This window comes from Pelobates fuscus, chromosome 6 (assembly GCF_036172605.1).
Source record: "Pelobates fuscus isolate aPelFus1 chromosome 6, aPelFus1.pri, whole genome shotgun sequence".
NCBI lineage: Eukaryota > Metazoa > Chordata > Amphibia > Anura > Pelobatidae > Pelobates > Pelobates fuscus.
In genome coordinates, this window is record NC_086322.1 from 265,955,278 (window position 1) to 265,981,488 (window position 26,211).

Sequence of the window (26,211 nt, forward strand, 5' to 3'; positions counted from 1 at the left end):
TCTCCCCATTTATAATTAATAAGGATACACACAATGTCTGAGAATCATGTAAAATGCATAAGCATGGCTGAAGTCTGTGAACTTTACCAAATTACACGTTGGAAGATATGTTGTTACCTTGTGATTTTAGATTTGTAGGCAAACTACCGGAGGTAAAGTCAACCTGCCCATATGAACAGATAGATGGATGCAGTGTTAATTTTCGAGGCAAATTTCAGTTTAGTTTTAGTCATAGTCTTTTAAATAAAAAGCCATTTTAGTTTTAGTCGTATTTTAGTCATCTGAATTGTTTTATTTTTAGTCGACTAAATCTCCAGAACATTTTAGTAGACACAACCAAAATCTAATGGGTTTAGTTAAAGCCTCTATCTGTCTCTTTTTCCCCTTCCACAGCCCCTCTAGGTGTATCTCTCCCAAACCTTGGTCTGTCTCTTGTGCCCCTTCCCCAGCCCCCCTGTGTGTCTTTGTGTCCCTAGCCCCTCTAGGTGTATGTCTCCCAAGCCCTGGTCTGTCTTTTTGCCCCTTCTCCAGCCCCTCTGTGGCTCGCTCACATGCCAGGGTTAATTTTGGCTGCAAATTTCAATTTAGTTTTAGTCATAGTCTTTTGACAAGAAAGCTATTTTAGTTTTAGTTGTATTTTAGTCATCTGAATTGTTTTAGTCTAGTTTTAGTCGACTAAATCTAAAAAATTTTAGTCGCCTAAAATCCGACTAAAATTGTTAGTAGACAAAATGAACACTGGATGCACAGACAGACAGGTTGTAGCTGTATACTGCTCAGTTACTGTAGGCTGGGATTTTGTTTGTGTAGTTCAATCTTAAATTCTTTCCTTACCCAGTCCCAGATGTGGGTGCAGCTCCACCACAGACCAACTCTCGTCACTTAGACAGTGCGCTCTTTCCACTAACATGTCACAAATGTGCCGCGCCGTCGCTCCCGCTGTCACCTCCAAGGACCGACATGTGCCATCCTCGCTGTACACCTTCACCACCTGCTCTTGTGAACAAGCAGCAATGTATCAGCAACTGTTACACTTTAGACAGTAAGATGCAACGTTTTCAATGAAGTGGGTATATCTGTCGTCTATTTACGCTACATTGTGCATAAACATTCACATATTGTATTTTTTTTTTCAAACATATACCATTTTTCTAATTTTAAAAGCAATGTTTCTCCGATAAAAAAACAAAAAAACAATTAACTTGCTTTTGATGTAATATAAGCAAATAAAATTAAACAGATTTGAAATCTTGGATTCTTTATTCAATTGTTTCCAATGCCTAAAGTAATTCAAACTAGCCAAGGGCCATCCTGACATTACAACAGCCAAGACTTTTTTTTGTTTTACATGAATTTAATTATAATTTGTTTGGGCTGATGATACTGTGGACAGGATAGGATAACATTTGATGTAGAATTGTAGATCTGATGAAGAAATGTTTTTTGGGGGGATATTCAGAAGTAATATCAGTTCTAAGTGGATTCAGTCAAGCAAACATTAGTAAAGCTCTCTGTAATAGTTATGTTGCCTGTTCTGTCATTGTGCCACCTAAGATCTAATGAAGAAACGTTTAGAAACGGTTTAATTTGATGCATGACTCTTCTCTGTGCCCAGAGACAGCCCCCATCTTGGTTGCAATCATATTGCAGAATTAACATTTTTGCATTATCCGTTGCAGTTTAGTTTTAACACCCCCTCCCCCTTTGGTAACTGTGGTTTCTGTACTAGAAGCTAACATAAAAATCAAAGCATTTAATGTGTGTGCTATTTTATCCTATATTGTAATCAATCCTGATTGAATACATACCTCCCAACAATGATCTATAAATCAATACAAATTCTCAGTATTCCACAGACCCTAGCTGAATCTCCAGACACCACTCCAAACAAAGTGTCCCTCCTTGGCCTTTCAAAATGTTTTGGAGTACTAAGATATATCTAAAATTTCAAAAACCTTCTGGACCATTGGTGGGCAGGGAAGAGAGTAGCCATGCATGGTCCTAGTCCCACAAAATGAGTCCTTGGTCATTTTATAGTCTACGTAGGCTTTTGCTGGTCCATGCAATAGATTGGCCCTATTTCATTTTTTGATAAGCAATAAGTATATTGTCCTCTTAAATGATTAGTGGACTAAGCCTTCAAAGCAGGGCTGTGTGAGGCCTTGCCATGGTTTTGCAATAAGGGCCGGTTGTTGAGATCTGAGAAACGAGCTACAAGAGTCAAGATAGGAGTGGAACTGTATGGGCAAATGAGACAACAGTGAACAATGGAGAACAAAATTGTGGGGAGAGATGGAGAAATGCACAAAAAGATGACGAAAAACAAGTGGTGGGAGATGGTATAGAGACCCAAGTGGTAGATAAGAGAGAGGCAAAAGTGCAGGAAGGTGGGGATAGCAACGAGTGGTTGATGGTGAGAGATACAACGTATGTAGAGATGCAGGGGTATTTGGAAGTGGGGACACACATTCTTTATTCACAGGTATTGACATTACACAAATACACGCATCACATTAACACTGACAATCTTCTGTTATACATCTATCTGTTTAGTACAAAAAACTAGGAAGAGGTCACTCACGATGTGTAGGGATAGGGTAAACATTTAGAACTCGTGAAGCCCATAATCTTTTATAGTTATTGCAACGGATATATTTATTAACCAGGTGTTTTGGTAAACCCATCCATAAAAAATGTGTTACTTTCATTTCATTTGAAACCCACGTCGAGTGCACTATAATTAAGATTATATGTTGATGTGCAACCTAGTAAGATGCTCTCACTGTGTAGTGGCTCTTACCTATTCTTACCACTGACAGAATTAGGGGTAACAAGCAAGGTTAGGGTGGTGTCGGAAGGGTTAGTCAGGTAGTTTGTGTAGCAAATAGACTTTTTTCCCCCAGGTTTCAAGGACCCCAATACATTTTAGAACGTTAGTGGAGGGATTTCCCAGTAGCACTGGAAAAGGTCACAGAAATAAGGTAATTTAGATTTTCTGATGTTACATGTGATGCAATGGTGTTTTTTTGTTGTTGTGTTTTTATTTGAGGTGCAGTTTTTCTGTCTTGTGTTAAAGGAACGCTGTAAGCAATGTAACTACTATAGCTCATTGGAGTTGCTACGTTGCCTAGTGTTCCGACACCTTCCCCCTGTTTAATAGCAAACCATTTATTAACAAATTAAAATAAGCCTGGTCTTTTTCTCGGCTCCAAAGGTCTGTGTCCTGCTCGTCCACATTAATAAAGTGGGAAATAAATTTCCATTTCGTCAGTGTCGATTTTGTCCAACCTGGATGACATAGATTGACTGAAAGTGAATGGTGCTGATTAGTGAGAAGAGTCCTGGTTTATATCAAACTGTCCCTAAAGGAAAAATCCAGGAATCATAACAACTTCTTCAAAATTAAGTTGTTATGGTGCCAATAGGTCTCTGGTGCTGACTTACCTTTAGGGGTTAAAAAGTTCACAAATTCTCTTCTCTCCAGTGCTGCTTCATTCTGCCCCTTTAACATCCCCTAAAATCTTTACAATAGTAGCCTTGAACTGATGAAAGCATACACTATACTAGTAGTTGAGGTGTGCTAGGCTTTCTCTTTGACATATTTCAGTGAATGGATGTAGCTATAGCTGCAGTAATTTTAGAAATCTTAAAAAAAAATTGTTATGGACACCGACTTGCACCTTGTACCATAAGCTATGTAGGAAGTACAACTTGTTTTAGTGTTTGGGTAGTCTCTTTTAAATTCTTTTACATTTCTGCAAAATATTTCAAATTTCACACTGAGTTGTAAAATTTGGCCTATTACAATATAATCATCACTAGGAATGTAGTCAAAGTTTACTTTATTTGCAATTATCTTGCTTAAGAAGGCAGTTTTTGAAATACGTATATACATTCCTGGCGTTTACTTGGGAATTTTTGAGTATCGTGAAAATGTTATAGTGAAATAGCTGAGCAGGACAAATAATTGGGTAATGAATTGCCAATTTTTCACAATTCCATGGTTTAGTGCAGTGGTTTACAAACCAGTCCTCAAGGCATGTCTACCAGTCCAGAATTTAAGGATTAGCCAGTTGTACCTTAGGTGTTTTTAGAAAGAAAGAAAAAAAAAAAAAACTTGAGTAATCCTTAAATTCTGGACTGGTGGTAGGTATGCCTTGACGGAGGTGTGGAAACCAATGGTTTAGTGAATAAACAATAACTTTTTGTAATTGCTTTCTATAAAAAATATACTTAAAGGAACACTATAGGGTCTGGAACACAAATTTGTATTCCAGACCCTATAGTGTTAAAACCACAATTTACCTTATTTCCAGTGCTGCGTGGGTCTGCAGGCGCTGGACCCGCCCCCTGATCCACCTGTTTGCTGACATCATCAGAATTTAGGATTTTTTAGACAATCTAATTCTTCATAATGAAAGAGAAAGGAGGAAGGACTGGGGAGGAGCCAAACTGCGGTTGAATCAATGCATCTCTAAGAGGAAAGTTCAGCGTCTCCATGAACAGCAGTGTGCAGCACTTTCCCAGGAAGCACCTCTAGTGGCCAACTGAGGAGTGGCTACTGGAAGTGTCCCCAGGGGGGCAATTAATCACTGCCTTTTTTCGAAAAAGGCAGTGTTTGCATGAAAAAACCTGCAGAAACTGATTATACTAACTAGAACAACTACATTAAGCTGTAGTTGTTCGGGTGACTATAGTGTCCCTTTAACAGTGAAAGTCTCCTGCCATATGCTGTGTTAATGATGCACTCGCTCTGTGCTGCCCGGGGAGTGTTTCCTGGTGCCCCTAGATACGGGACACCAGGGAACTAAAGTAGGATGGCAGGACAGAAGCCCAAAATCAGGACTCTACTGCCAAAAGAAGGACTGTTAGGAGACCTGCAATGGTAAGAGGTAGTGGTGCACCTAGACGGGTATACTACACACCAAGGAGATTTTTGTAGTGGAACATGGAGACTTTTCAGTAAAATGAACTGGGCATCCACTAGCTCAGTGATGTTGTTTTAGGTATGCACAGAGGAGAAAGCCAGATTTTTGGAGAAAGCGTTAGGAAGGCAACCAAAGGACTGAGTATTCTCTATAACCAATTTTCTTATCTCCGCCCATAAAACAAAGAAATTGAGAATGTTGCAGTGCATTTATTGAGTTCTCCGATCTTTTTAAATTTCTCAAACCTCACTTTCTGCATTGTAGCTAGATAAAATCTTTGATGGCCTTTAGTAAGAGCATTTTGTAACCCGTTTTGTAATGGAACTGAAGTAAAGTCTAAAGCAGAAAAACAAATAACGAAAAATAACTAAAGGGAACAACTTGAAGGTGTACTGTACTTACATGAGGCCCCCCTTCCTGCGGGGAACGACTATTTGGGGTGTTACTTAAAATAGGGGAGGAATTGCACAGCTCCGGGAATGGATTTGGGATGTCGGGGAGCGATGAGGATCGTGTTTCCTCATCTCGTAATCTCCTGTAATGCAAAGAATATATAGCATTTGTTTATTTGGTTGTCCCAGTGCATAGAGTAATTTTCAAAAATACTGAAATAACTAGTCATTTATTAAAAGGGGAAGAACACTTGTTTTTGCATTTTTTTTTTTTACAAATTAAGAAAATCATATATATAATATGAAAGAAATAATCATAAAAAAATAAATATATATATATATATATATATATATATACACGCTTTTTGGCTTTCAAAAAGAAAGTTGTCCCATTAAAGTAACTACTTTAATTGCATTTTAAATTAATAACATTTACAGTTTATTAAATAAAATTAAAAATTAAAAAAGGTAATAGAGCATGCCTCTCAACATTTCATAAGGCCAAAGAGCATTTTGATTGTAAGTGTGTCGTTAGTGTTGTTACCCGGTTGATGGCTTCATGACCTATTGATAACCAATTAGGTTGAGTCATTATGTCTAATTTCCGAGCACGTTTGCTTTAGTTTTAATTCATTATGATGTGCATTTTATTGCTGAAGAGCTCTGTTAAAAACGTATTAACAATTCATATTACTGTGAATAAAATTTTTGTGAATTTCTGCATTACAATAATACATACTACACATTTCTGCGAGATCCCTACTACACTCATACACACTGCACAATACAGTGAGTTTTATTGCAGTGGAGCTCTGTACTACACTCATACACAGCACAAACTGCTATGAATATTACTTTTGTAGAACTCTTTGATACGCACACACCGGACATTCATTTATTGCTGCAGAGCTCTGTAAAAGGAGCTTGATTGACTTGAATATTTTTTAAGCCTTTATTCTATCTATCTATCTAGCTATCATGTAACTATACTGTGAATTACTCTTAATTAGTATAATTTTGGAGCTCTTTGAAACTACGTATATTTAGTTCTTAATAAATAAGTTACATCACAAAAACAAAAACGAGACACATGGCTTTGATTTCTAAAGAGAAACTGCTTCTCATCGAGAGACAGGCTTGAGACGTATGAATGTTTGACCCCTTCAGGATCAAACCCTGCCATCTGGTCCTTAAAGACCGTATGACAGTAAGGAATGTTATCCACTTATTAACCATTAGCAGATCGACTAAAGTTAGTGCTACATAAGTGAGAGTGACCATATCAGAGAATCGGTCATTGTGATTACATATACAGTAATTGGTCTTTCACAGCTACGACACAGGAAAGTTACCAAGGAATAAAATTAAACAGATTTGTAACATGTCCGAGTCATCGTCTGCTGAAGACTTACCCCCACCTGCTGCTGTGTATAAGCAAAGGCTGTGATCTCTTCACTTCCAGTGCCAAGAGTTCTGCTTTTTCCGGGTGCCCTTTCTGTGGTGAGGTGCTACGTTTTGTGCATCCTTCCCGCTCATATGGGTTATCCAGAGCAGGTCTGTGGCTACTCTCCAGGGCTTCCAAATCCATGTTACCCCCTATAAAAGAAAAAAAAAAAGTTATCTCTGTGAAGAATACAAACACGCATGCTCTTTCGGTGTTTTAAGATCAGGCTGCCATGACCTGTACGGATTCACATCTGCGATCTTAATATATACCAGACCAGTAATAATATTAAAATCCTTGAACTGACTTATTTTAAAATAGTTTTCTTTTTAGCCGAATTAGCCGAAGGTGACCTAAGGAAGCTGCCTAGCGCCCAGACAGAGACCTGGCCACAGATTCCATTTACCCCTTTAAATCAAGACTTGTATTCCACTCACATACACAGATTGTACTACAATAACACTTTGAGTAACGATTGAAAGTTTAGGGCTTGAGGAAACTGAGTAGAGTGGTAGGGGGTGAACTGGAACCCTGTGTATGTCTCTGTAGGATCCTAATGTCACTCTGGTTATTGCATATTAAATCACTTGTAGAAAAGTGCCAAGCAGCCCAAGCCCCTAATCTATGTGAATTGGTTTAGCCAAGTAGGAATCTTGAACTTTTCAATCTAGTCTTCTTAATTATGTATCAGACTCGGCCTTGATTGGAGCGAACTTCTGTTTTCTAGTTCACTAATCAGCGTCGACCAGTAAGGAGAGGAGCTGACACAATGCTGAGCCACTCAGCCGTCATTACCTGTTTCATTAGAACTTGGACTTCAGCAAGAGAAATGAGAGGCGAAACAGGACAGCTTGTGACAGATGGACCTTTTCACGAAGGCTGTGTCTTTAAACCTCTGGGTTGCTGTTTGGCTTTTGCTGTTGGCATGGATTCTGCTTCCTCAGCTAATTTTTCTTCCACGCTGTGACCTGCACCCGACCTGCCTTGCTCCTCCCGGGTTTAAAATGTAACTTAGAGGGAGGCAGGCTCGCATGCTACCTGCTCGGTTAACACTTTAAGCTTAGAAATTACAAAGTACACACAACAGTCCTTTTCCTATCTCTTCCGTTCAACAGCCATGGTTGTACGTAATGGCAGGTTAAACCTCCAGTCTGTCATTTAACAACTTTAGCTTCTCACATGTTGATTTACTCTACACATTTAAATAAAAAATATGTGAAATATTATATACTGACATGTATATATTATTTTATTTTAGAGCTGAAACAATACGGCACGAGAATGTTTTAATAATAGATGCGTTTCCTTTGTGGAGTCGTATCTGTAGAATTTGAGATACAGTCAGCGGTGGGGTTGTCAAAGAAAAAGTGGTAAGATATCTAGAGAGAGCTTCAGTCATGTCTAGAGGGCCGTAGGTTGATTTGGCAAACACATTTCTTCTACAGAAATCCACTGTCTTCTAGCCATGTTTATTTTTAAAGAAATTAGCAAACATTTACTTCTGTGACAAAGAAATATAGTAGAAATAAAAGAAATATAAGTTTCTTGTAAAGGGCAGTCTTTTTATTTGAAACAAGAAAGTGAAGACTACGTTTGGACTCCTCTCTGAGACTGATGTTTCTTCTTTTAGAAGAAACATCAGGTTTGCCTGGATATTTTTTTTTTCAATTTGATGTCTCCAGGGATAGGCCCTACCTTTCTGGAGCACCCGCCAGGAAGTATTTCCCCCTGTTTAGTGTGTGCATTATACTTTTTTTTTTCAAGAAATCTAGTAGAAACAGGACAACTGTTTGTCCTTCAACACTGGTTTAAAAAGTTGTGCTATGCATCTATTGCTGATTGAGCATGTTGCACCAAGTGGCCTATCTTGCATGCCCAGAGGTGGTAGTGTACGATGGGATGGAAGAGCTGGGTTGTGCTCATACCCCCTAACATCTTGCAATAAAAACATACTGTAAAATCATTGATATGAGCCATTCCGAGGCACAATTTCCAACAATGAACAGAAGAAAACTTTCTTTTTTTTGGAAGCCATGTTTGTAGAGTTGGGTTGGGCACCTGCTGTCCTAACAAGACTCTATATCTCATTTCTCAGTCACGTTTTACAGTTACAAGGCTGCACACCTTAAAACAAAGCTGATATGATGTTGATGTCGAAAGATCCCAAGATATTCATCTCTTATCGACCAATCTCCCGTAATAAAACAAGTTACGGTTTCACTGTCTAGCCCTGCAGCTAAATTTGGAAATTCCCTGATTAAAGTATCAGATCAGGTAGTTTGGTAGACACTTGAAAATCCCGTTAATACTTCATGTAACAACAATTCGATATGTAACAACAACACCTCCACCCCGTCAATAAATGTTGCCTAATGATAATGATTACATGTTTATGGATTTGAAAACGTTATACAAAAAGTAACCCTCTTATGTCTAGAGGAGTGACCGAGTAACTGCTTTGCTCATTCCTCAGGTACTGAAAAGGTTAAATGCAAGATTAAGAAGAAAAAAAATGGAATTTGTGGGAAATATTCATCACAAGAGAGGTTAAGTCAGGTATGTGACCCAAGTGTTCTGACTTTCCCACACAAAGGAAACAAGACAGTTTGCATTTTTTCGATCCTCTTGCGGAACCTGAAGTGTCTGCAATGTTGACTGCTTTAATCTTTTAACCTTTTTCGTGCCAGAAACTGCTATTCTCCCCAGCCAAGGATGCACTAGATTTAAAGTGTGCTCCTCAAACATCAAGTATTTTTGGAAACGTTTAACGTATGATGTGTTTCTGTGTGTATCTATGCTCAATGTTCTCTAAAGCGTTGCTCCAACTACCATGACCGCTTCAGTGATTTGAAGTGGTTATGGTGGTAGGCATCTGTATGTGCAGTGTTTCTCCTTAAAACATTGCGCATACAGGGTAATCTGCAGTTTTGTGCCAGTGGCTAGTTGCATACCTGGCTCACTTGTTTTTGGCAAACTGAAACTCTATTCCGGATTTCCAAATTCTGTGCAAAAAAAAACCAACCCATATTTTGTCAGCGTCTGTTTACTCATACAAACAGTGCCTGCAACGGAAAACATTTATCTCCCCCCCTCTTTCTACTTTCATATCTGATTTTAGACCTCTCCAAGCAACCCTGCCTCTTTATAGTGCTCCCGTCTACCTACATTTGGTTAATAGTATCAGTTTTATATTTTTAATATGTAATAAAAATAAAGAAATGATCCCAAGGCACACCACAGTTTTGCACATAAAAAGAGTATTTATTCATGCATTGAAAATACAAGATATCATTATAGCAGAGATAAAGTGCATAGTATAGTGCTAAACTAGTATATAGTACCAAAATCACAATGTAAGTAAAGTGTTAAATGCAAAAACCCATTAAAAAAGGTATACTGACCAATACCCTATACTATGCACTTTCTCTCTGCTATAATGATATCTTGTTGTATTTTCAATGCATGAATAAATAAATACTCTTTTTATGTGCCAAACTGTGGTGTGCCTTGGGATCATTTCTTTATTTTTATTACATATTAAAAATATAAAACTGATACTATTAACCAAATGTAGGTAGACGGGAGCACTATAAAGAGGCAGGGTTGCTTGGAGAGATTCTCTTCCTTTAAGAGCACCCTGTACCTTATAAAACCACACACTTATTACCCATTTTTTAGTAGAGCTTTTCCTGTAACTTTATATTTTTATATTTTTAATATATTTCATTCCTACTTCCCTTGTTATATCAACCCAACTCCTTCCTTCCCTTTGCCTCTGCGAGAAGCACTTGTCTTGACCACAAGAGGAAGGGAGTGACACAGCCAGAAGTCAGATGGGGTCACGGAAGACCTGCTTCTGGATTGCAGGTAAGTCATAGTTTTATTTTACAGCATTTTGAAAAAATCAGGAAGACACAAAAGGGTTGAAGTAACCCGTCAAGTCTATTGAAATCATCATATTCACCAGCATTTACTGGGGAAGCCATAACATTCAATTTAGACAGAAATATGATGAGAAAGTAGAGATAATAAAAAAGGCAAAAGAAAACAAGAAATGACAGGAGAGAAAAGACGGTATCGTAGTGACATAATGAATATTGGTAGGAACGATATGAATGATATATGATAACCAAAGATGGTCAGCGAGATAAATAATTTGACTTTCCGAAATGCACCTAACATGTCCCATACAGTCATGTTATAAATGAACAGCAAGGGTCTCTAGTATTTGGAGTAAGAGATATATCTGGTATCTTTTCAAACCAATGATATAACCGGGGCCTGTTTAATAACGATTTTGTATTCTGATATAAAGATTCTGTGTAGAAACTCTTTTTGCAACAAATTAATTCCAACTCTGGAAGACCATCGGAACTTCAAAATGTTCTATGAAGCACCTGTATGTTTAAAGACCTGTCACTTGTGAATTGTTTTTATAAAGATAAGATCACTATGGTAAATTGCCCTTTTGTCGCTTTGGTATTTCATTGAAATTCCAGTCAAATCAAAAGATACACAGAAGACACTGTGTCATTGTGGCAGAGCTCCAATACTCGACCAGAGTATCTCCATCAAAGTCTCTCTCCTGTTTCTGCAGAGTGATCTGTGATAGAGTCGTCGACCCCAAACTTGATGAAGGATGAAAATAGGGCTACGTTTATTGGTGACATTTATCACAGAACCCCAGCAAGGGGTCATTAACTGAAACAACGCAAGTCCCAGGAACCTCTGTGGTTCGGAGGCAACTAGATTGAGAAAAACGAATCTAATTAACCTCCAGACATTATTACACATTAATAAAATACCCCAAAACATAAATTTCTCCACCAGTAACTCTACATATCAAGTATCACAAGATAGCTTAACCAGTCAGCGGTAAGCTGTATACAGTTCAAATAGCGTCATGATTCTCTGCACGATTGAGGATTGCTGCCCGGTTAAAGATTTGACTGGCTGTGACCAACCTGAATTGGCAACCTGCTCCAGAGGACCTTGCCTGCATAGTCATATATATGCCTTTAGGAATAACAAATTAGAAACATTAATGATTTTCCAGCAGCCTAGATTTTTTCTCATCATCAGTTGAAAGTTCTAGGTAACGGCAGACATCATCTCATGCGATGTTGTATTTATGTCATATTGACACTAGGAGATGTTTAAAGAGAACACTATAGTCACCAAAACACCTTTAGCTTAATGAAGCGGTTTTTGTTCATAGGTCATGACTCTGAAGTCTTATTGCTCAATTCGATGGCATTTAGGAATTAAATCACTTTTGTTTCTGTTGATGCAAATCTAGCCAGCCCCACAACTTCCCTGGCTGCGACTCACACAGTCTGCATGAAAACAAAATGGTTTCATTTTCAATCAGATGTTAACTTACTTTACAAGATTTTATCTCCTGCTCTGTGAATTGAACTTTAATCACACACAGGATGCTCCTGCACGGTCAAGCTATTAAACGGACACTATAAGCACCCAGACTATTTAATCTCCTTAAAGTGGTGTGGGTCCTTGTCCCCTTAACCATGCAATGTAAAACATAGCAGTTTTAGAGAAACTGCAATGTTTATATTAAATGGTTAAGGCGGACTCTAGTGGCTGTCTACCAAGGAGCCACTAGAGGTGCTTCCTGGAGTTTCACAAAATTTGACTTTGTGAAACAATGCTGGACATTCTCACGCTTTGCATGACACTGTCTATTGTATTGAAATCTCCCATAGGAAAGCATTGAATCGATGCTCTCCTACAGGCAAGACCCAAAGCGCAAGTGAAGCTGGCCATGTATGCGCATCAAGGTCCCCTGGATCACCGACAATGGAGGAGAAGGAGCCCGACTTTGATAATAATTGTAATGCATAAGGACACTATAGCACTATAGAGGAACACTTTTGTGTTCCTTTAACAGTGCAGAAGATGATAAATTCTAGATTAAACTGTCTGTGCAATAAAAGAAGTGTAAACATTAGATTTCACTTTACAGGAAGTGTTTAGGAAGGCTGTGCAAGTCACATGCAATTGAGGTGTGATTAGGGCTGCATAAACAAAGTGATTTAACTCCTAAATGGCAGAGAACTGAGCAAACTAACAGGACATGATCTATACACTCAGTGTCCATTTATGATTTTAAGGAATATGGATTGCAAAATGGGTTACCAAGCAAACTAGTGTTGTGTATGTCACTTGGGTCTCTTTCAGAAAGATTACTTTGAGAATCTGAAGTTCTGCTTATTTGCCATGTTTCTTCGCTCTAGAATGTGACAATTCACCTTGATATTACAGTGAAATTCCAACAGAGTGGAAGGATTTGGTGATGGGAGAGGCAAACAAAGAAAAGATCTGCATGGTGTACTCTGAGCACTGGGAGTAATAGATTGGACATCACTTCTTGCTAGTGCATCCGTGCATGTGGAGAGGGTGTACCTTGTAAGGGGTCCGTCCGTTCTATCACCAGGATTCCGCAATGTGGTCTGGTGCCCAACCAGACCAAGTAGCATTACAGGGCCTGTTGTGGGCTCCAAAGCTTGTCCGGTCCTTTTAACAGATTATGGACTCTACCCTCCTGATGGTTGCCCTGCTGCCCTGGAAGCCTCTGCTTACAGACAGTGTTTCCCTCTCTTCCCCCAGCACCATCTCCCTCTCTCCCCTCCATCCTTCTTTCACAACTGCCTCTCTCCCCTCAAGCTCCATCTCCCTCTTTCCCCCCTCTCATGCCTTCCTCTCTCCCCAGTTCCACCTCCCTACCTCCCCCAGCTCCATTTATTTCTACCCCAAGCTCCATCTACCTCTCCTTCCCCAGCTCCATCTCCCTGTACCACACAACCTCTTTTCCCTCTACCCCCAGTTCCACCTCCCTATCTCTCCCCAACTACATCTCCCACTACACCCAGTTACAACTCCCTATCTCCATTTCTCCCCAGTTCCATCAGCATCTCTCCCCTCCCCAGCTCCATCTCTCTCTCTTCCCAGCTGTATTTCTCTCTCTCCCACCCAGCTTCATCTCCCTCTCTCCCTTTAATTCCATCTTCTTCTCTCCCCCAAGTTGATCAACTCTCTCCCCAGCTCCATCTTATCTTCCCCAGTTTTATCCCACCCCCCAGGGTCATCACCCTCTCTACCCAAATCTACATTTCCCTCTTTGTTCCCCATATTCTCTCACCCCAGCACAATAAATTGTTAGGCCACCTACCCTGGTGGTCCATTGATACTGACTACTGAGAGCGGTATCAACTTCTCCTTCTATCCAAGCGAGATCAGTGGTATTGGGTGTGATAAAGCCTTACTGACAAAATGAGGAGCTTAAAATGTGATTTCCTGCTCCCTCTCTCAGTAGCTTCCTAAAGGATTGCATAGTGAAGGAGATGGCTGGTGCAAGCCTCCTTCACAGATACAACCTTTGCCCAGGCTTTCAACAATTAGTGCTTGTGATCCCCTTATGTGATGCTTGGCACCCATGCTGGTGTTCCCTTCCCCTCCCCCGAATCTGTGGCAGTGCGTAGAGCGTCTGGCTACTGTCGCTCCTCACACCTCCTAATAGTGGGCAGCCCTCTGATGGTGGCCTTCTGCCACCTGCCACATGCTACAGGCCCTGCTCTCCAGTTAGGGGAGTTAAGGCAGCCATGAGGCCCCAGTGAGTGTTAGGCCTCATATTGCATTTTGTGAGTTTCTGTTTTGTGTTACGGACCACATATTACCATTTTCTTGAGCTAAATATATCACAAACACATTATAAGGTATTAAAGTCATTGTAAATATTTTATTTGTTGAAGGCAAAATATGTTGCTCGTGTGCAGAGCTTGTTTTTTCAGTTCTTGAGACTCTAAGCTGCAATGATAATATCAAATCAGTGCCTACCTGCAGAGTGATAGCTACATCGTATTGCTATGTGAATGGAACCTTGGTGCCCAGAACATTCTGACTGATGCTCTCCTCAGTAGACCTGCTCAATATGACTTACATCATTGCCTCCAGAGCAAGTTTACTGATGCCAAAAAGCCAACACTACAGTAAGACGGGCACCTATGTACTACCACATCAGTGTTTATTACAATGTAACCAGCATCTCAATATAGTGACAACAACTTATGTGTTACCACTGCAATATGACTGCCAAATTCTGGCCAACATTAAGGGAAACAGCTACCTCCGTGTCCCCACTACAATGTGACTGCCAATTCAGTGTTCCTGCTCAACTATGACTGCCATTTTGTGGCCAGCCTTGAGAGAAACATCTACAACAGTGTCCTCACTACAATGTAACTAAAACCCCATGATCACCATTAAAGGAGAAAGCTACAGCTGTGTCACCATTACAATGTGACTGACACTTCTGTGTCCTTGCTAAAATGTGATCGCCAATTCAGTGTATGCACCACCCTCACTTCAGTGTTCCAACCAACTGTAACTCCACTTTAATGTCACACTACAATGTAACGGCCACATCAGTGAAACTGGTCAAATGTGACCTCCACTTCAGTGTTCCCACTACATGTTAACGGCCAGTTCATGTATCCACTACAATGAAACTGTAATTTCAGTGTCCCCACTACAATGTAAACGCCACTTCGGTGTCTCCAATACCATGTAATGGCCCTTTAGCAAAACTGGTCAAATGTGACTGCAAATTCAGTGTATCCACTACAATGTAACCACCAATTCAGCATTCCCACTACAATGTTCCTGCCACAATGCTACAGTATCACTGCCCGTTCAATGGTCTATAATATGAAAAATTATGTGACTGCTACCATAGGGTCTCCATTCCAGTAGTTATAAAGAGAACTGTTTATCTTCTAAACATCTGTGCTTAAATGAATGTTTTCTCCAAAGTGCACAGGGCAAACAGTGGAAAGGACAGTATAAATGTATTTTGGTGAGCTGTACACATTGTTACAAACGTCTATATGTATACGCTATAGAATGTTGTGTGTGTGGAGAACTACATCTTTCTTTCTATTAGTTTGGGAGCACAAGTCTGGACTATGCATGGATTCCCAGTACACACTGGGTTAAGAGGAACAATCTGACAAGGAAGAGGAGCTGTCGTCATCCCCTGTCTCTAGTGAACAATGAAGTGTTGTAGCTGGAGCTTGTAGAAGGTGTGTCATTGCCCCAGGTATACAGTAAGCCTCACACCGCCACAGGGCCAGGTGTGTCTTCCTCTGAAAGGTGCCAAAAACATCCTGAAATGATTCATCACCTGTCCTGTGCTTTGAGTGAAAAAGGTGCAATTTCCTACCACCTTGCAGAATGACAGGCATTTATTGCAATTACAGTAATATGTGTCCCAGACCATGTCCTGTCTAGAGTTAGACATGCAATCCGTGTGTGCATGTGGATGTACATGTATGTTCTGCACATAACCAAATATGTATATGGATGTCTCTAAACACAGCTCTACGGAATTTGCTGGCGCTATATAAATAATAAAATAACAAGCAGTCAGTTCAATATAAACAATTGTGTGTGCTATGTTCACACAGGTCCTGTGTATGCTCTATGTACTATCCCCTTTGTGTGTCCAGTGCACTGCTTACTGTGTATGTTCTGTGGGCTGTCCTTTGTGTATGCTCTTTGTTGTATTTACAATGTATGCTCTTTGTGCTCTGCATGTTCTGTATACTGTCTCCTGTTTATGTACTATATATCATCCCTTGTGTAGGCTCTGTCTAATGTCTCCTGTATATGTTTTGTGTATTATCTCTTGTGTGTGTTCTGAGTGCTCTCTCCTGTACTGCCCCTTAAATATATTCTTTGTAATGTTTATAATGTATATTCTGTGCACTCTGCATGTTCTGTATATTGTCTCATGTGTATGTACTGTCTGTGTATTATCCCTTGTGTATGCTTTGTTTATTGTCCCATGTTAATACACTGTGTATTATCACTTGTGTATGCTCTATATACTCCTTACTGTGTATGTACTGTCTTTTATCCCGTATGCATGTTCCTTGTACAGCCTACTGTATGTTCTATGTACTGTTTGTGGTGCTTTTTATGTATACTTATATCTGTTCATTTTCTGTATGTTGAACTTTGTGTATGTTCTATGTACTGATTACTGTGTGCACCATATGTACTGATTCCAATATATAAAAGGTATATACATCAGCAGGAATAAATAGATAGACAGAGAGTGAGAGAGAGAGAGAGAGAGAGAGAGAGAGAGAGATCTGTGTTCCATATACTGACTCCTGTGTATGTTTGTAAATGGTCACACAGTCCCAATGGTAACTAGGAACTTGGAAACTATAGGGTCAGGAACACAAACATGTATTCATGAACCTATAGTGTTAAAAACCTTATATAGCGTCCCTGCCCCCCCTCCCCATACCTCCCTTAATATAGTAAACTCTTAACTTTATTCCATACTGCTGGTGCTGACTCTGCCCCTGATCTGCCTCCTTGGATGACATAATCAGAAGTGATGATCTCAGCCAATCACGATGGTTTCCCATAGAAAAGCATTGGATTGGCAGAGATTCTCAATTGTGATGATCTTAGCCAAGGAGGTGGGCCTGGGTTGGAGCCAAACGCCACCCTGGCCAATCAGCATCTCCTCATAGAGATGCATTAAATCAATGCATCTCTATGAGGAAAGCACACCTCTAGTAGCCATCTGAGGAGTGGCTAGTGGAGTTATCCCTAGGCTGTAATGTACACACTTTATTTTCTCTGAATAGACAGGATTTACTGCAAAAAGCCTGCAGGAAATGACTATACTCACCAGAACAAATGCATTAAGCTGTAGTTGTTCTGGTGACTAAAGTGTCCCTTTAAGTACAAAGTGCAAGTCTAGCCTCCTAAAGCTAATTTTCAAATTAAAGCAGCCTGAAGTGCAGTTTCCAATACGAGAGTGAGATATTGCCCCCAGTGTCTGTTCAATCTGTTGATTTCCACATACAGTTTGATGTCAGAAATGGATACACATAATGTTTATGTCCTTTAGAGAGCTAGTGGAATTCTGAGCTGTAGTAGGTTTCCATTAACAGTTTCTGGTGTGTTTGTTTTGTCTGTTGGCTGTTGCACGCGCTCGCGCGCACACACACACACACATACAGAAAAAATCCTCGAAGTCGGGGGGAAGGTCACTGATTAACTCAATTGTGATAGAAAGTAGAGCTAAAGGCCACTCGACTTTAAATCCTTTCTTTTTCCTGTTAGAAAACATTGCACCACTTAGGCAATCAATGGTTAAACAGTATATATTTTTTTATATTGCAATTGCAAGTGGTGTTAATGATTGACTTGACTTTTCTCATGCATGAACTAACCTCTTGCTATATTTTAAATTACAAGTATAAGTGGCGGAGGGGTGGAGGGGACGACTCAGTGAAGCAACTAATTCAAAGTCTATGTGTTGTGTTGGTGAAGGGAGGGTCCTGTGACGTAGCTATTGCCATTTCAATGCCACCTACCCTTCATCTAAAAGTCACTTCTTTCGTATTCCGTATAACTGAGAATGGTTCTGTGTTCAGTGCCATAGAACGTGGTAAACTCATAAAAAGTTTTAAAGGATATAATGTCACACCAATCGCTTATTAGATTCTTGGCCTCAATTCTTCTACAATGTTTTAAAACTAAGCTCATAAATCATTGTTCAGTTTCAGGGGCCTTAAGGAGATCTAAGGCTTACCACAAAGAAGTAAATCTGGATTAATTCACAGGCTTAAAACAGCAATCCCAGAGGCTCAGTATTTATTTATATGTTTATTTACAAAAGTGCATATCAGGGTGCCCCAGAAGTGGAAAAATCCTTTTTTTTTTATCAATAATCCAATGCTTACAAGCCAGTGATTTCTACCTGGATTGAAATTTATTAGGATATAGTTTAGTATGTACCGGTAATATTGCTATTCTGGGCCCAAATCACTCTGCCCCTCTTTTCTATCCTAATGTCCCTCTTTTATAGGAGCTCCATATTGTTGGTGTGTCTGAGTGTGTAACAGAGCTCCATAGCAATACTATGCCTAATAATGTGTCTTTAAACTATAATAAATGTGTTTAGAAATCAGTCTGTGTAAGTAAGTTAGTAAGTTACCTAAAATATCTCATATCAATAAAATTAAAGTATCCCTCTTTGTCCATTTAAAATGTTGGGAGGTTCATGTCACTGCCTTCTTCCTGACTAAAATGAAAGGCTAACAGGTCCTTATATGGCAGGTAAAGTAAAAAAGAGACTAAGCTATATTTTAGGGCATGTCAGGAGAGAAATTAAACTAAAGCGGATAGGCATAAAAGATGGTCTATTGTAGACCAGTTGTTTGCAACCTTTTTTTGGCAAGCACCCCAATTACGTGCATGGAAATAGCTTGATGATCTATTCCTTAATTCCAAGACTGGTTCAGTGACCCTTTGTAAGATGATATCTTATATAATGCAATAAATGAAACAAAACACCTTCATTAGACTTCCCAGTGTTAAAAGGTTCACCCTTACACAGAGGAAGGCATCACTGCTACAGTAGCCAATTTCATGTCTTGTATTTTTATAAATATCTCTGGCCCTATAACACAGGAGAGATTCCATTTCCTCATCTTTACAAATTAATAAACACATGTGGCTATTGTGGCTTTTTTACACTTAGACTTGAGAGACCTTTCCTTTCCCCCAAAGTGTATACAATGAAAAAACATCTAGAAACAAAACCAATGTCAACTGTCAGAAGTGTAAACAAGTAATTTATCAATGACGATAAAAAAATAATATACAAATACAGCTATTTATTCAAGTCTCTTTAGACACATCTTTGAAGTACAGGTGGCATTCCTTGAAGGCATTCCTCTCCACAAAAAACAGTATTAGGTTTGACAAATAGAGCTTGAAATACACATAGAAAACACAGGCAGTAGATAGAACCAGCCATTAATGCAACCGGGAGAAGTACTGTCAATTAACTAGCCGGATGAGATTTGGACCTCCCTCAATAGATTTCACTCCAATATAACCGAAGAAGCATTGGTGTTATTCTAAGGATATACTCCTATAGACTAACTAAATTAACAAAATTCCATTTTAATGGGTTGTATATGGAAATATCATTTAGGTCACAGTACACAAAAAAAGGTAATCTAGGTCACAGTACACACAATTTTTTTTTATCTACGTTACAATACACAAAACAGATATTTCAAGAAAACATATTATATACACAAGATATATAATCTTCTTATCTTGTTTTAGCATCATAGCAGATTATACCTTTGACTGTTATTGACATTCATTGGGTATGCCAGTGGATTCCAATCCAATTTTCAAGACACGCCAACAGTCTAGAATCTAGGTATTTCCCAGTTCTGTTCCAGCATATCCTGGACTGTTTGTGTGCCTTAAGGACTGGTTTCCGAACCTTTAGTGTGTTCCACAGTACAAGATTACTGAGCAACCTCACCTGGCCATGACCAACTCAACATCCGATATGTTATTATAGCAGATGCTCACCAATGACCAGGATTGGGAGCCGCTCAAGCAGTACCAGTATTTATGATGGAATGCTAACACCATAGCTTTTGTAAAAAACAAACAAACACATAAACAGGTTAAAATGAACACAAAGCATGTCCCCTGTCCCCCTCCTGTTTGCCCTCTCTCTAGAACCATTTCTGGAGGCGGTCAGACGGGATGGGAGCATAACGGGGGTAACTCTGGATGCAGAAGTGCACAAACTCGCCGCCTATGCGGATGACATGTTGTTCTTTCTGGAACAACCCCTAATCTCGATCCCTAACCTCCTCAAGGCGTTTCACGAATATCACCAAGTCTCCAACCTGAAATTGAATATGAACAAATCAGAGGCCATGCCTGTACTCGATAATGCCGAGTTGGTTGACAGGCTGAGCACAGAGTTCGCCTTCTCCTGGCGACCGGACAGGTTACGGTATTTGGGCACGTGGTTACCAAGAGATCTCACACAACTCTATCAAATGAACTTTCCCCTCCTACTCGCGAACATCCAAAAGGACTTCCTCCGTTGGTCCCCACTATACCTCACCTGGTTCGGCCGCATACAAGCCCTGAAGATGAACGTCCTCCCCAGACTATTATACCTATTCACGACACTGCCTGTTACGATCCTGCAATCATTTTTCCGCACCCTGACAAGAGACATCCGTAGCTTTGTATGGAACCGCTCCGCCTCCCGCATACGCAGAACCACCCTGGAACGCCCAAAGACGGCAGGGGGAGCCGGATTACCCTCCGTGCAACAATACTACCAGGCCACGCATCTGCAAAGGGTGGTGGACTGGCACACACGCACAGGTGCCAGACGATGGGTGTCCATGGAGGTCCAGCAGTCACGCGGTACGATCCCTGCCAGACTCTGGCTTGGCTCCCTTACCTATTCGGAGCTCCGACTCCAAAATCCCCTCATCGACGCCACCCTTAGGGTGTGGTGCTCACTACGCTTCGCGTGCCGGCTCACCACGTCACCTAACCCGCTCACCCCGATCACACATAACCCGAACCTCGCGGGTGGTCTCACCCCCGCGGCATTGCGGAATTTCCACCAGACGGATTGGCTCTACCTGCATCAATGGCTTGCCGACGGAGCCCTTAAACCACTACCTGCAGTCATATCGACTCAGCGACCGACCCCACTTGACATGTACCACTACCACCAGGTGAAAACATACTACACAAACCTTCAAGGCAAGGACCACATTCATAGACAACTGACTGACTTCGAACAACTATGCACAGACAGAAAACACCTGGACCACGCTATATCCTACCTCTACGTAAGCTTACAGACACTTGGCAATGTACGCCCACTAGGGTTCACGGACAAGTGGGAACGGGAGACGGATACACGCCTGACTGCCCAGGAGTGGGACAAAATCTTTCTCTTAACCCACAAATGCTCCATTAGCTCCAAATACCAGGAGATGAGCTATAAACTACTCACACAATGGTATAGGACCCCGGACGTGCTCAGACACATGCACGGTACAACCTCTGGCGACTGCTGGAGATGCCACTCCGCTCTGGGAACCAACCTCCACATTTGGTGGTCTTGCCCCCGCATAGCTCCATACTGGCGCATGGTACGTGCTAAGATCAAGGAAATTACGGACACAGACCTCCCATTATTGCCACTGACAATGCTCCTTCACCACACATCCATACCTACACAACAGTACAAAAAATCCCTCACGATACAACTGCTCTCTGCCGCGAAAAGCCTCATCCCACTGCACTGGAAAAGCCAGGCGGTACCCACTTACAGGCAATGGGTTGACAAGGTTGAGGAGATTCGCGGGATGGAAATGCTGACTGCGTCCCTGCGGGAACGCTCGGACAAATGCGCCCTCCAATGGTACCCCTGGACGTCTTACACCGCACGGGGAGGGGCTTGATCCCGTATTCCTGGCCTCACAGGAGGCGCCTGATACCCGCCCTTGCTACCCCTATCCCTATTATGTAGGGAAGATCCCAGACCCAGCCACCCCCACCTCTACCCAACCAACCTGTGAATCACCAGACATGCCCACCGACAGAACGCGACAACCCATTAGCTTGAGGTTCCAGGGGTTCCTTGTATGTTGAGAACACACCTCCCCCTACCCCCGCCCCTCTAACGGGGAAATAGCACCCCACTGAGCACCAACGCACGTCTCTGATCCACTAAACTGTTGTGGACTCACCTGTACCACATTACACCCGTGGAACTCGCCCCACAACACCAACCAAGACCCGCCTAGGCGGAAATGCTGTAAACTGGTTATGATATGGTTATAAGTGAAACGTTGTACCCGACTCTGTCTTAAAGCGGGGCTCGAAACACTGTTCTAGTATATGTCACACTTTGTAACTTGATATTTGTTACCCCCTACCCTCCCCTCCCTTTCCTTTTTTTCTGTCTCCTTCCATTATTTGAAAAATCTTTAATAAATAAAGAATGTCTAAAAAAAAAAAAATGAACACAAAGCAGAATGTTCGATAAAGCCTAGCCCTCAAAAATCTCCAGCAGTCTGCAGTAACTTAAGTTTGGTTTGATTTTTCTCATTTGGAACCTATTGATATTCCTATGCTGTGTATAGTGAAATATGTATACGTGTATGATTTCCATATGGTGGGGGGCTGAATTAGCGACCACTTCGGACTGTTCTGTTGTCTAGTGAAGGTGTTAAAAGGCGTTTAATGGAGGTTGTTAATTAAATCTTGTGTTTGTCTAACAGGAAGCAGAGGTCATTAAAACTTCAAACATGAAATAAAATGCCATTACGTTTAGCAATATGTCCAGGAATGCTAAACTGTGCTCAGGACATATGATGGAGGGTCAGACTCACTTGCAATTGGTACTTCCTTGAAGCCAACTTGTTCTGTGTGGTCAGAGCTGGAACAGATGGTTAGAACTTTATTTCTAATTATAGACACAACTAGACACTATGTGCAAGATGCACCGACTGCACAATGGAATTACTAAATTGTTAGTACATTATACGAAGGATCTGTCACATAAAACCATTTTAAAGTATATTTAAATATTACTAATTGAACTTGTCATAGGTAGAAGTCTCCTTTAAAATTAAAATAATTTAAATGATGCCTTAGTGCAACTAACTAGGGAATAAGATATCGGTCCTGTTCACTGTGCAGACACATCATTGCACCAAGCGCTTGTTTTCGTTGGGTATATATTTAGCTGCTGGCATGATGCAGCAAGAGCTTTGATTTCACAACATACATTCCAAACAGAGGTAGACACTCCTGCCAGAGTTGGGTTACGGATTGTAAGGCGGCCAAATCTAGAGGGCACGTACACTGTCCTTCCCCGTCAGCATGCTGTCATGGATTGCTGTCTGCGCTTTCTCTGTACACCCAGAAACCCCAAAGGCTAGAGGAATTAGAATCTATAATTGCTCAAATTACTCCATGTCTCTTAGTTGAATGCACAGTTAGAATTTTGAGTTTTTTAATTCTGAAAAGTTTTTATAATAGGAGAAGATTAAAAGATTTGAGAGTGATTAATGTAAAACTGTCTCCGTGTTCACTTACGAGTCCAGTGTATATTTCTGGCAAATATGTTTTAACCCCTTCAAGTGAACGGGTTAAAACATATTTACCAAATATATACAATTTTGTATAGCACTTTTTGATTAAAAAAATTATTAGAATGCCATGTTTTTGAAACAAGAGATAGCTAGCATATAAATATATCATAACATAGCATTTTTATTCATATATTAATTTGCGTACAAATGCAAAAAATTTAATTATGTAACTTTACTACATTTTTATTTTTACTTATTTGTATGCCTTATTAAAAATATTTGGGAAATGGAAAGTTTTAAACAGTATATAGTGTCTTGCAATATTTCACACAGGATTTGAAATGTTTGTTTAAAAGCTAAAATGAAATTTATCTCATATACATTAGATATTGTAAAAAAAGATCAATAAAAATGGCCAAATACCTTGCTTATAGGTATTTGTAAGGGCCATGAAGGCATTACTAAAAGTACACCTTATAATAGCAATAGAATTATACAAGAATATCTGCATGTATATATTCAGTAAATAAAGTCAACTCATATATTTATAAAATAAAGGTATTTAAAACCTTAGGTATTTAATGTTAACAATAAAATAGAATAGTCCATTAACTCCTTCCCACTCTCAGATTGTAGGAATGGTATGATCCTTTAAAACTTCCTTTACTGTTTGAAAGCAGGGAATGAATTTACAGGCATTATATTAGTGACTAATGACTTCTGGCAGAGATATCTGTTCCTCTACAAACTATAAATCCTAACTAGAATATATGTAAGGGTGAGTCAGGCTTTATAGACTAAATTTCATACTGAAAAATGCATGAAAATAGAAACATTTATACTCAATTTAGGTAGTTAATTGTTTAAAGTAAATGTAACTTTCCAGTATTTCATAAAAATATAATCTTTACGAAATACTGATTAAGACTGCTTTGTAATTTCACTAAAAGTCACACCCAATCCAAAATTATCAAAAGACAAACTAGGGACTACTTTGTATTAAGGTAAATTTCAGCCTGAGGTTGAGAAAAGTTGACAACGTTTGGCCAATCCCAACAGCCATCAAAATGACAGATGTGAGATTCAGGTTTTGTCTTTGGAAGTTTCTGCAGTCTCACGGTACCCTCCATAGTCAGACTAGACAGGATTATTTGAAGTAGATAAAAAAAAAAAACATACGAAAACCCCCCCCACAATTTCTTGATTTGGAAGATCATGTGTCACAATAATACGTCATGGTTCAAGATAATATTCAACCACAAATTGCTCCAAGAGTCTTGTGGGAAAAACACATTTTAGAGATGAGACAGAAAAGAAGCACAGTGACGTGTAGACGATACGTTGATATATCAACTTGGCATTAAATGTCTCCTCGAGGGGACAGCATTGGATACCTCAGATCTTAACTGATATTTGATCCTCTGCAATGTGACAAGTCCAGCCATCTCTCGAAAAATAAGAATGTCATCAACGGAAAATTATCTTATGGTCGAGGAACGTTTAAACATTGAAGCTTTTGTGTTAATAGAGAAAAAGGAATCTGAGACGACAGATGGTAAGTGTGATAATATGACGTGTTATACAAGATGATGAAATGATGCTCGTACATTTTAGCAATTCATGTAATAAACTCCTAACTAGAAAAACGTCTCAGCACTTCATACTGATATGAGAACCGAATACTTTTTTTTCACACAGGATAGCCTTAGTGTTACTTGTTAATTTTCCAGTGACTCATAGCATTTGTCAGCAGAATGCTATCATGTCCCACAGTCTGCTGACCTTGTTTTCTACTTTATTTTAATCACTGGCCTATGTGTATGATTATTATATGCATTCCTACCCTAGGCATTTGTTAATCTCTTACATTATTTGTGTAGCCCATAATGTTTAACGAAGAAGAAGAATATGGAGACTGCTCGGGCTACTGACTCATTGTGGGAAAACTACAATCACAAAATCACATCCCTATGTTAAAAATCTCTCTCTCTCTCTGGGGGAGGGACCTGACTCTCAAGATGGCTGGATGTGCTTTCTCTTAGCTCTGGCTCTCCAAACTTTAAACTAAGGTTATATCACCTCTGAGCAAAGCAGAGATCACCCTATTGCAGTTGCAGACCGACAATGTGGCGGCATGCACTATTTTCAGCCCGGATCATTCTGGTCCGACAGGTTCTTACGTCGACTTGGATCTGAGGCCTAGTGTGCCCGGAGACTGGGGGAAGCAGCAGATCTCCTGACCCTGTGAGCACACCTGACTGAAGCCACATTGCACCCCGTTACCCCCCCTCTGAACCGGTGGGGGATATCCGGGTCCCCACTGGAGTGTTGACCTGGCTGCAAGCACAGACAGGACCCGCAAAGCTGACTTCCTGCACCATGTGCTCCAAGATGACAGTCGGCGGGAAGTCTGTAGTACAGCAACTGCTCACAACAAAGGCCTCCTGCACAGA

General features: G+C 40.2%; 1 protein-coding gene across 5 annotated transcripts in view; it reads right to left on the reverse strand.

Moving 5' to 3' along the window:
• Positions 1 to 26,211, reverse strand: part of GRB7 (growth factor receptor bound protein 7) — an 80,459-nt gene that overhangs the window by 16,752 nt on the left and 37,496 nt on the right. For 3 of the 5 annotated variants that reach the window (XM_063459084.1, XM_063459087.1, XM_063459088.1), the window contains 3 exons: positions 6,733 to 6,916; positions 5,331 to 5,463; positions 835 to 991 (listed from right to left, as the gene is read on the reverse strand). In XM_063459084.1, coding sequence (XP_063315154.1) covers positions 835 to 991; positions 5,331 to 5,463; positions 6,733 to 6,916 — 474 coding nt within the window. Of the gene's footprint in view, positions 1 to 834; positions 992 to 5,330; positions 5,464 to 6,732; positions 6,917 to 7,559; positions 7,699 to 26,211 lie in introns of those variants that run through there. The other 2 variants (XM_063459089.1, XM_063459086.1) reach the window with 2 other exon arrangements.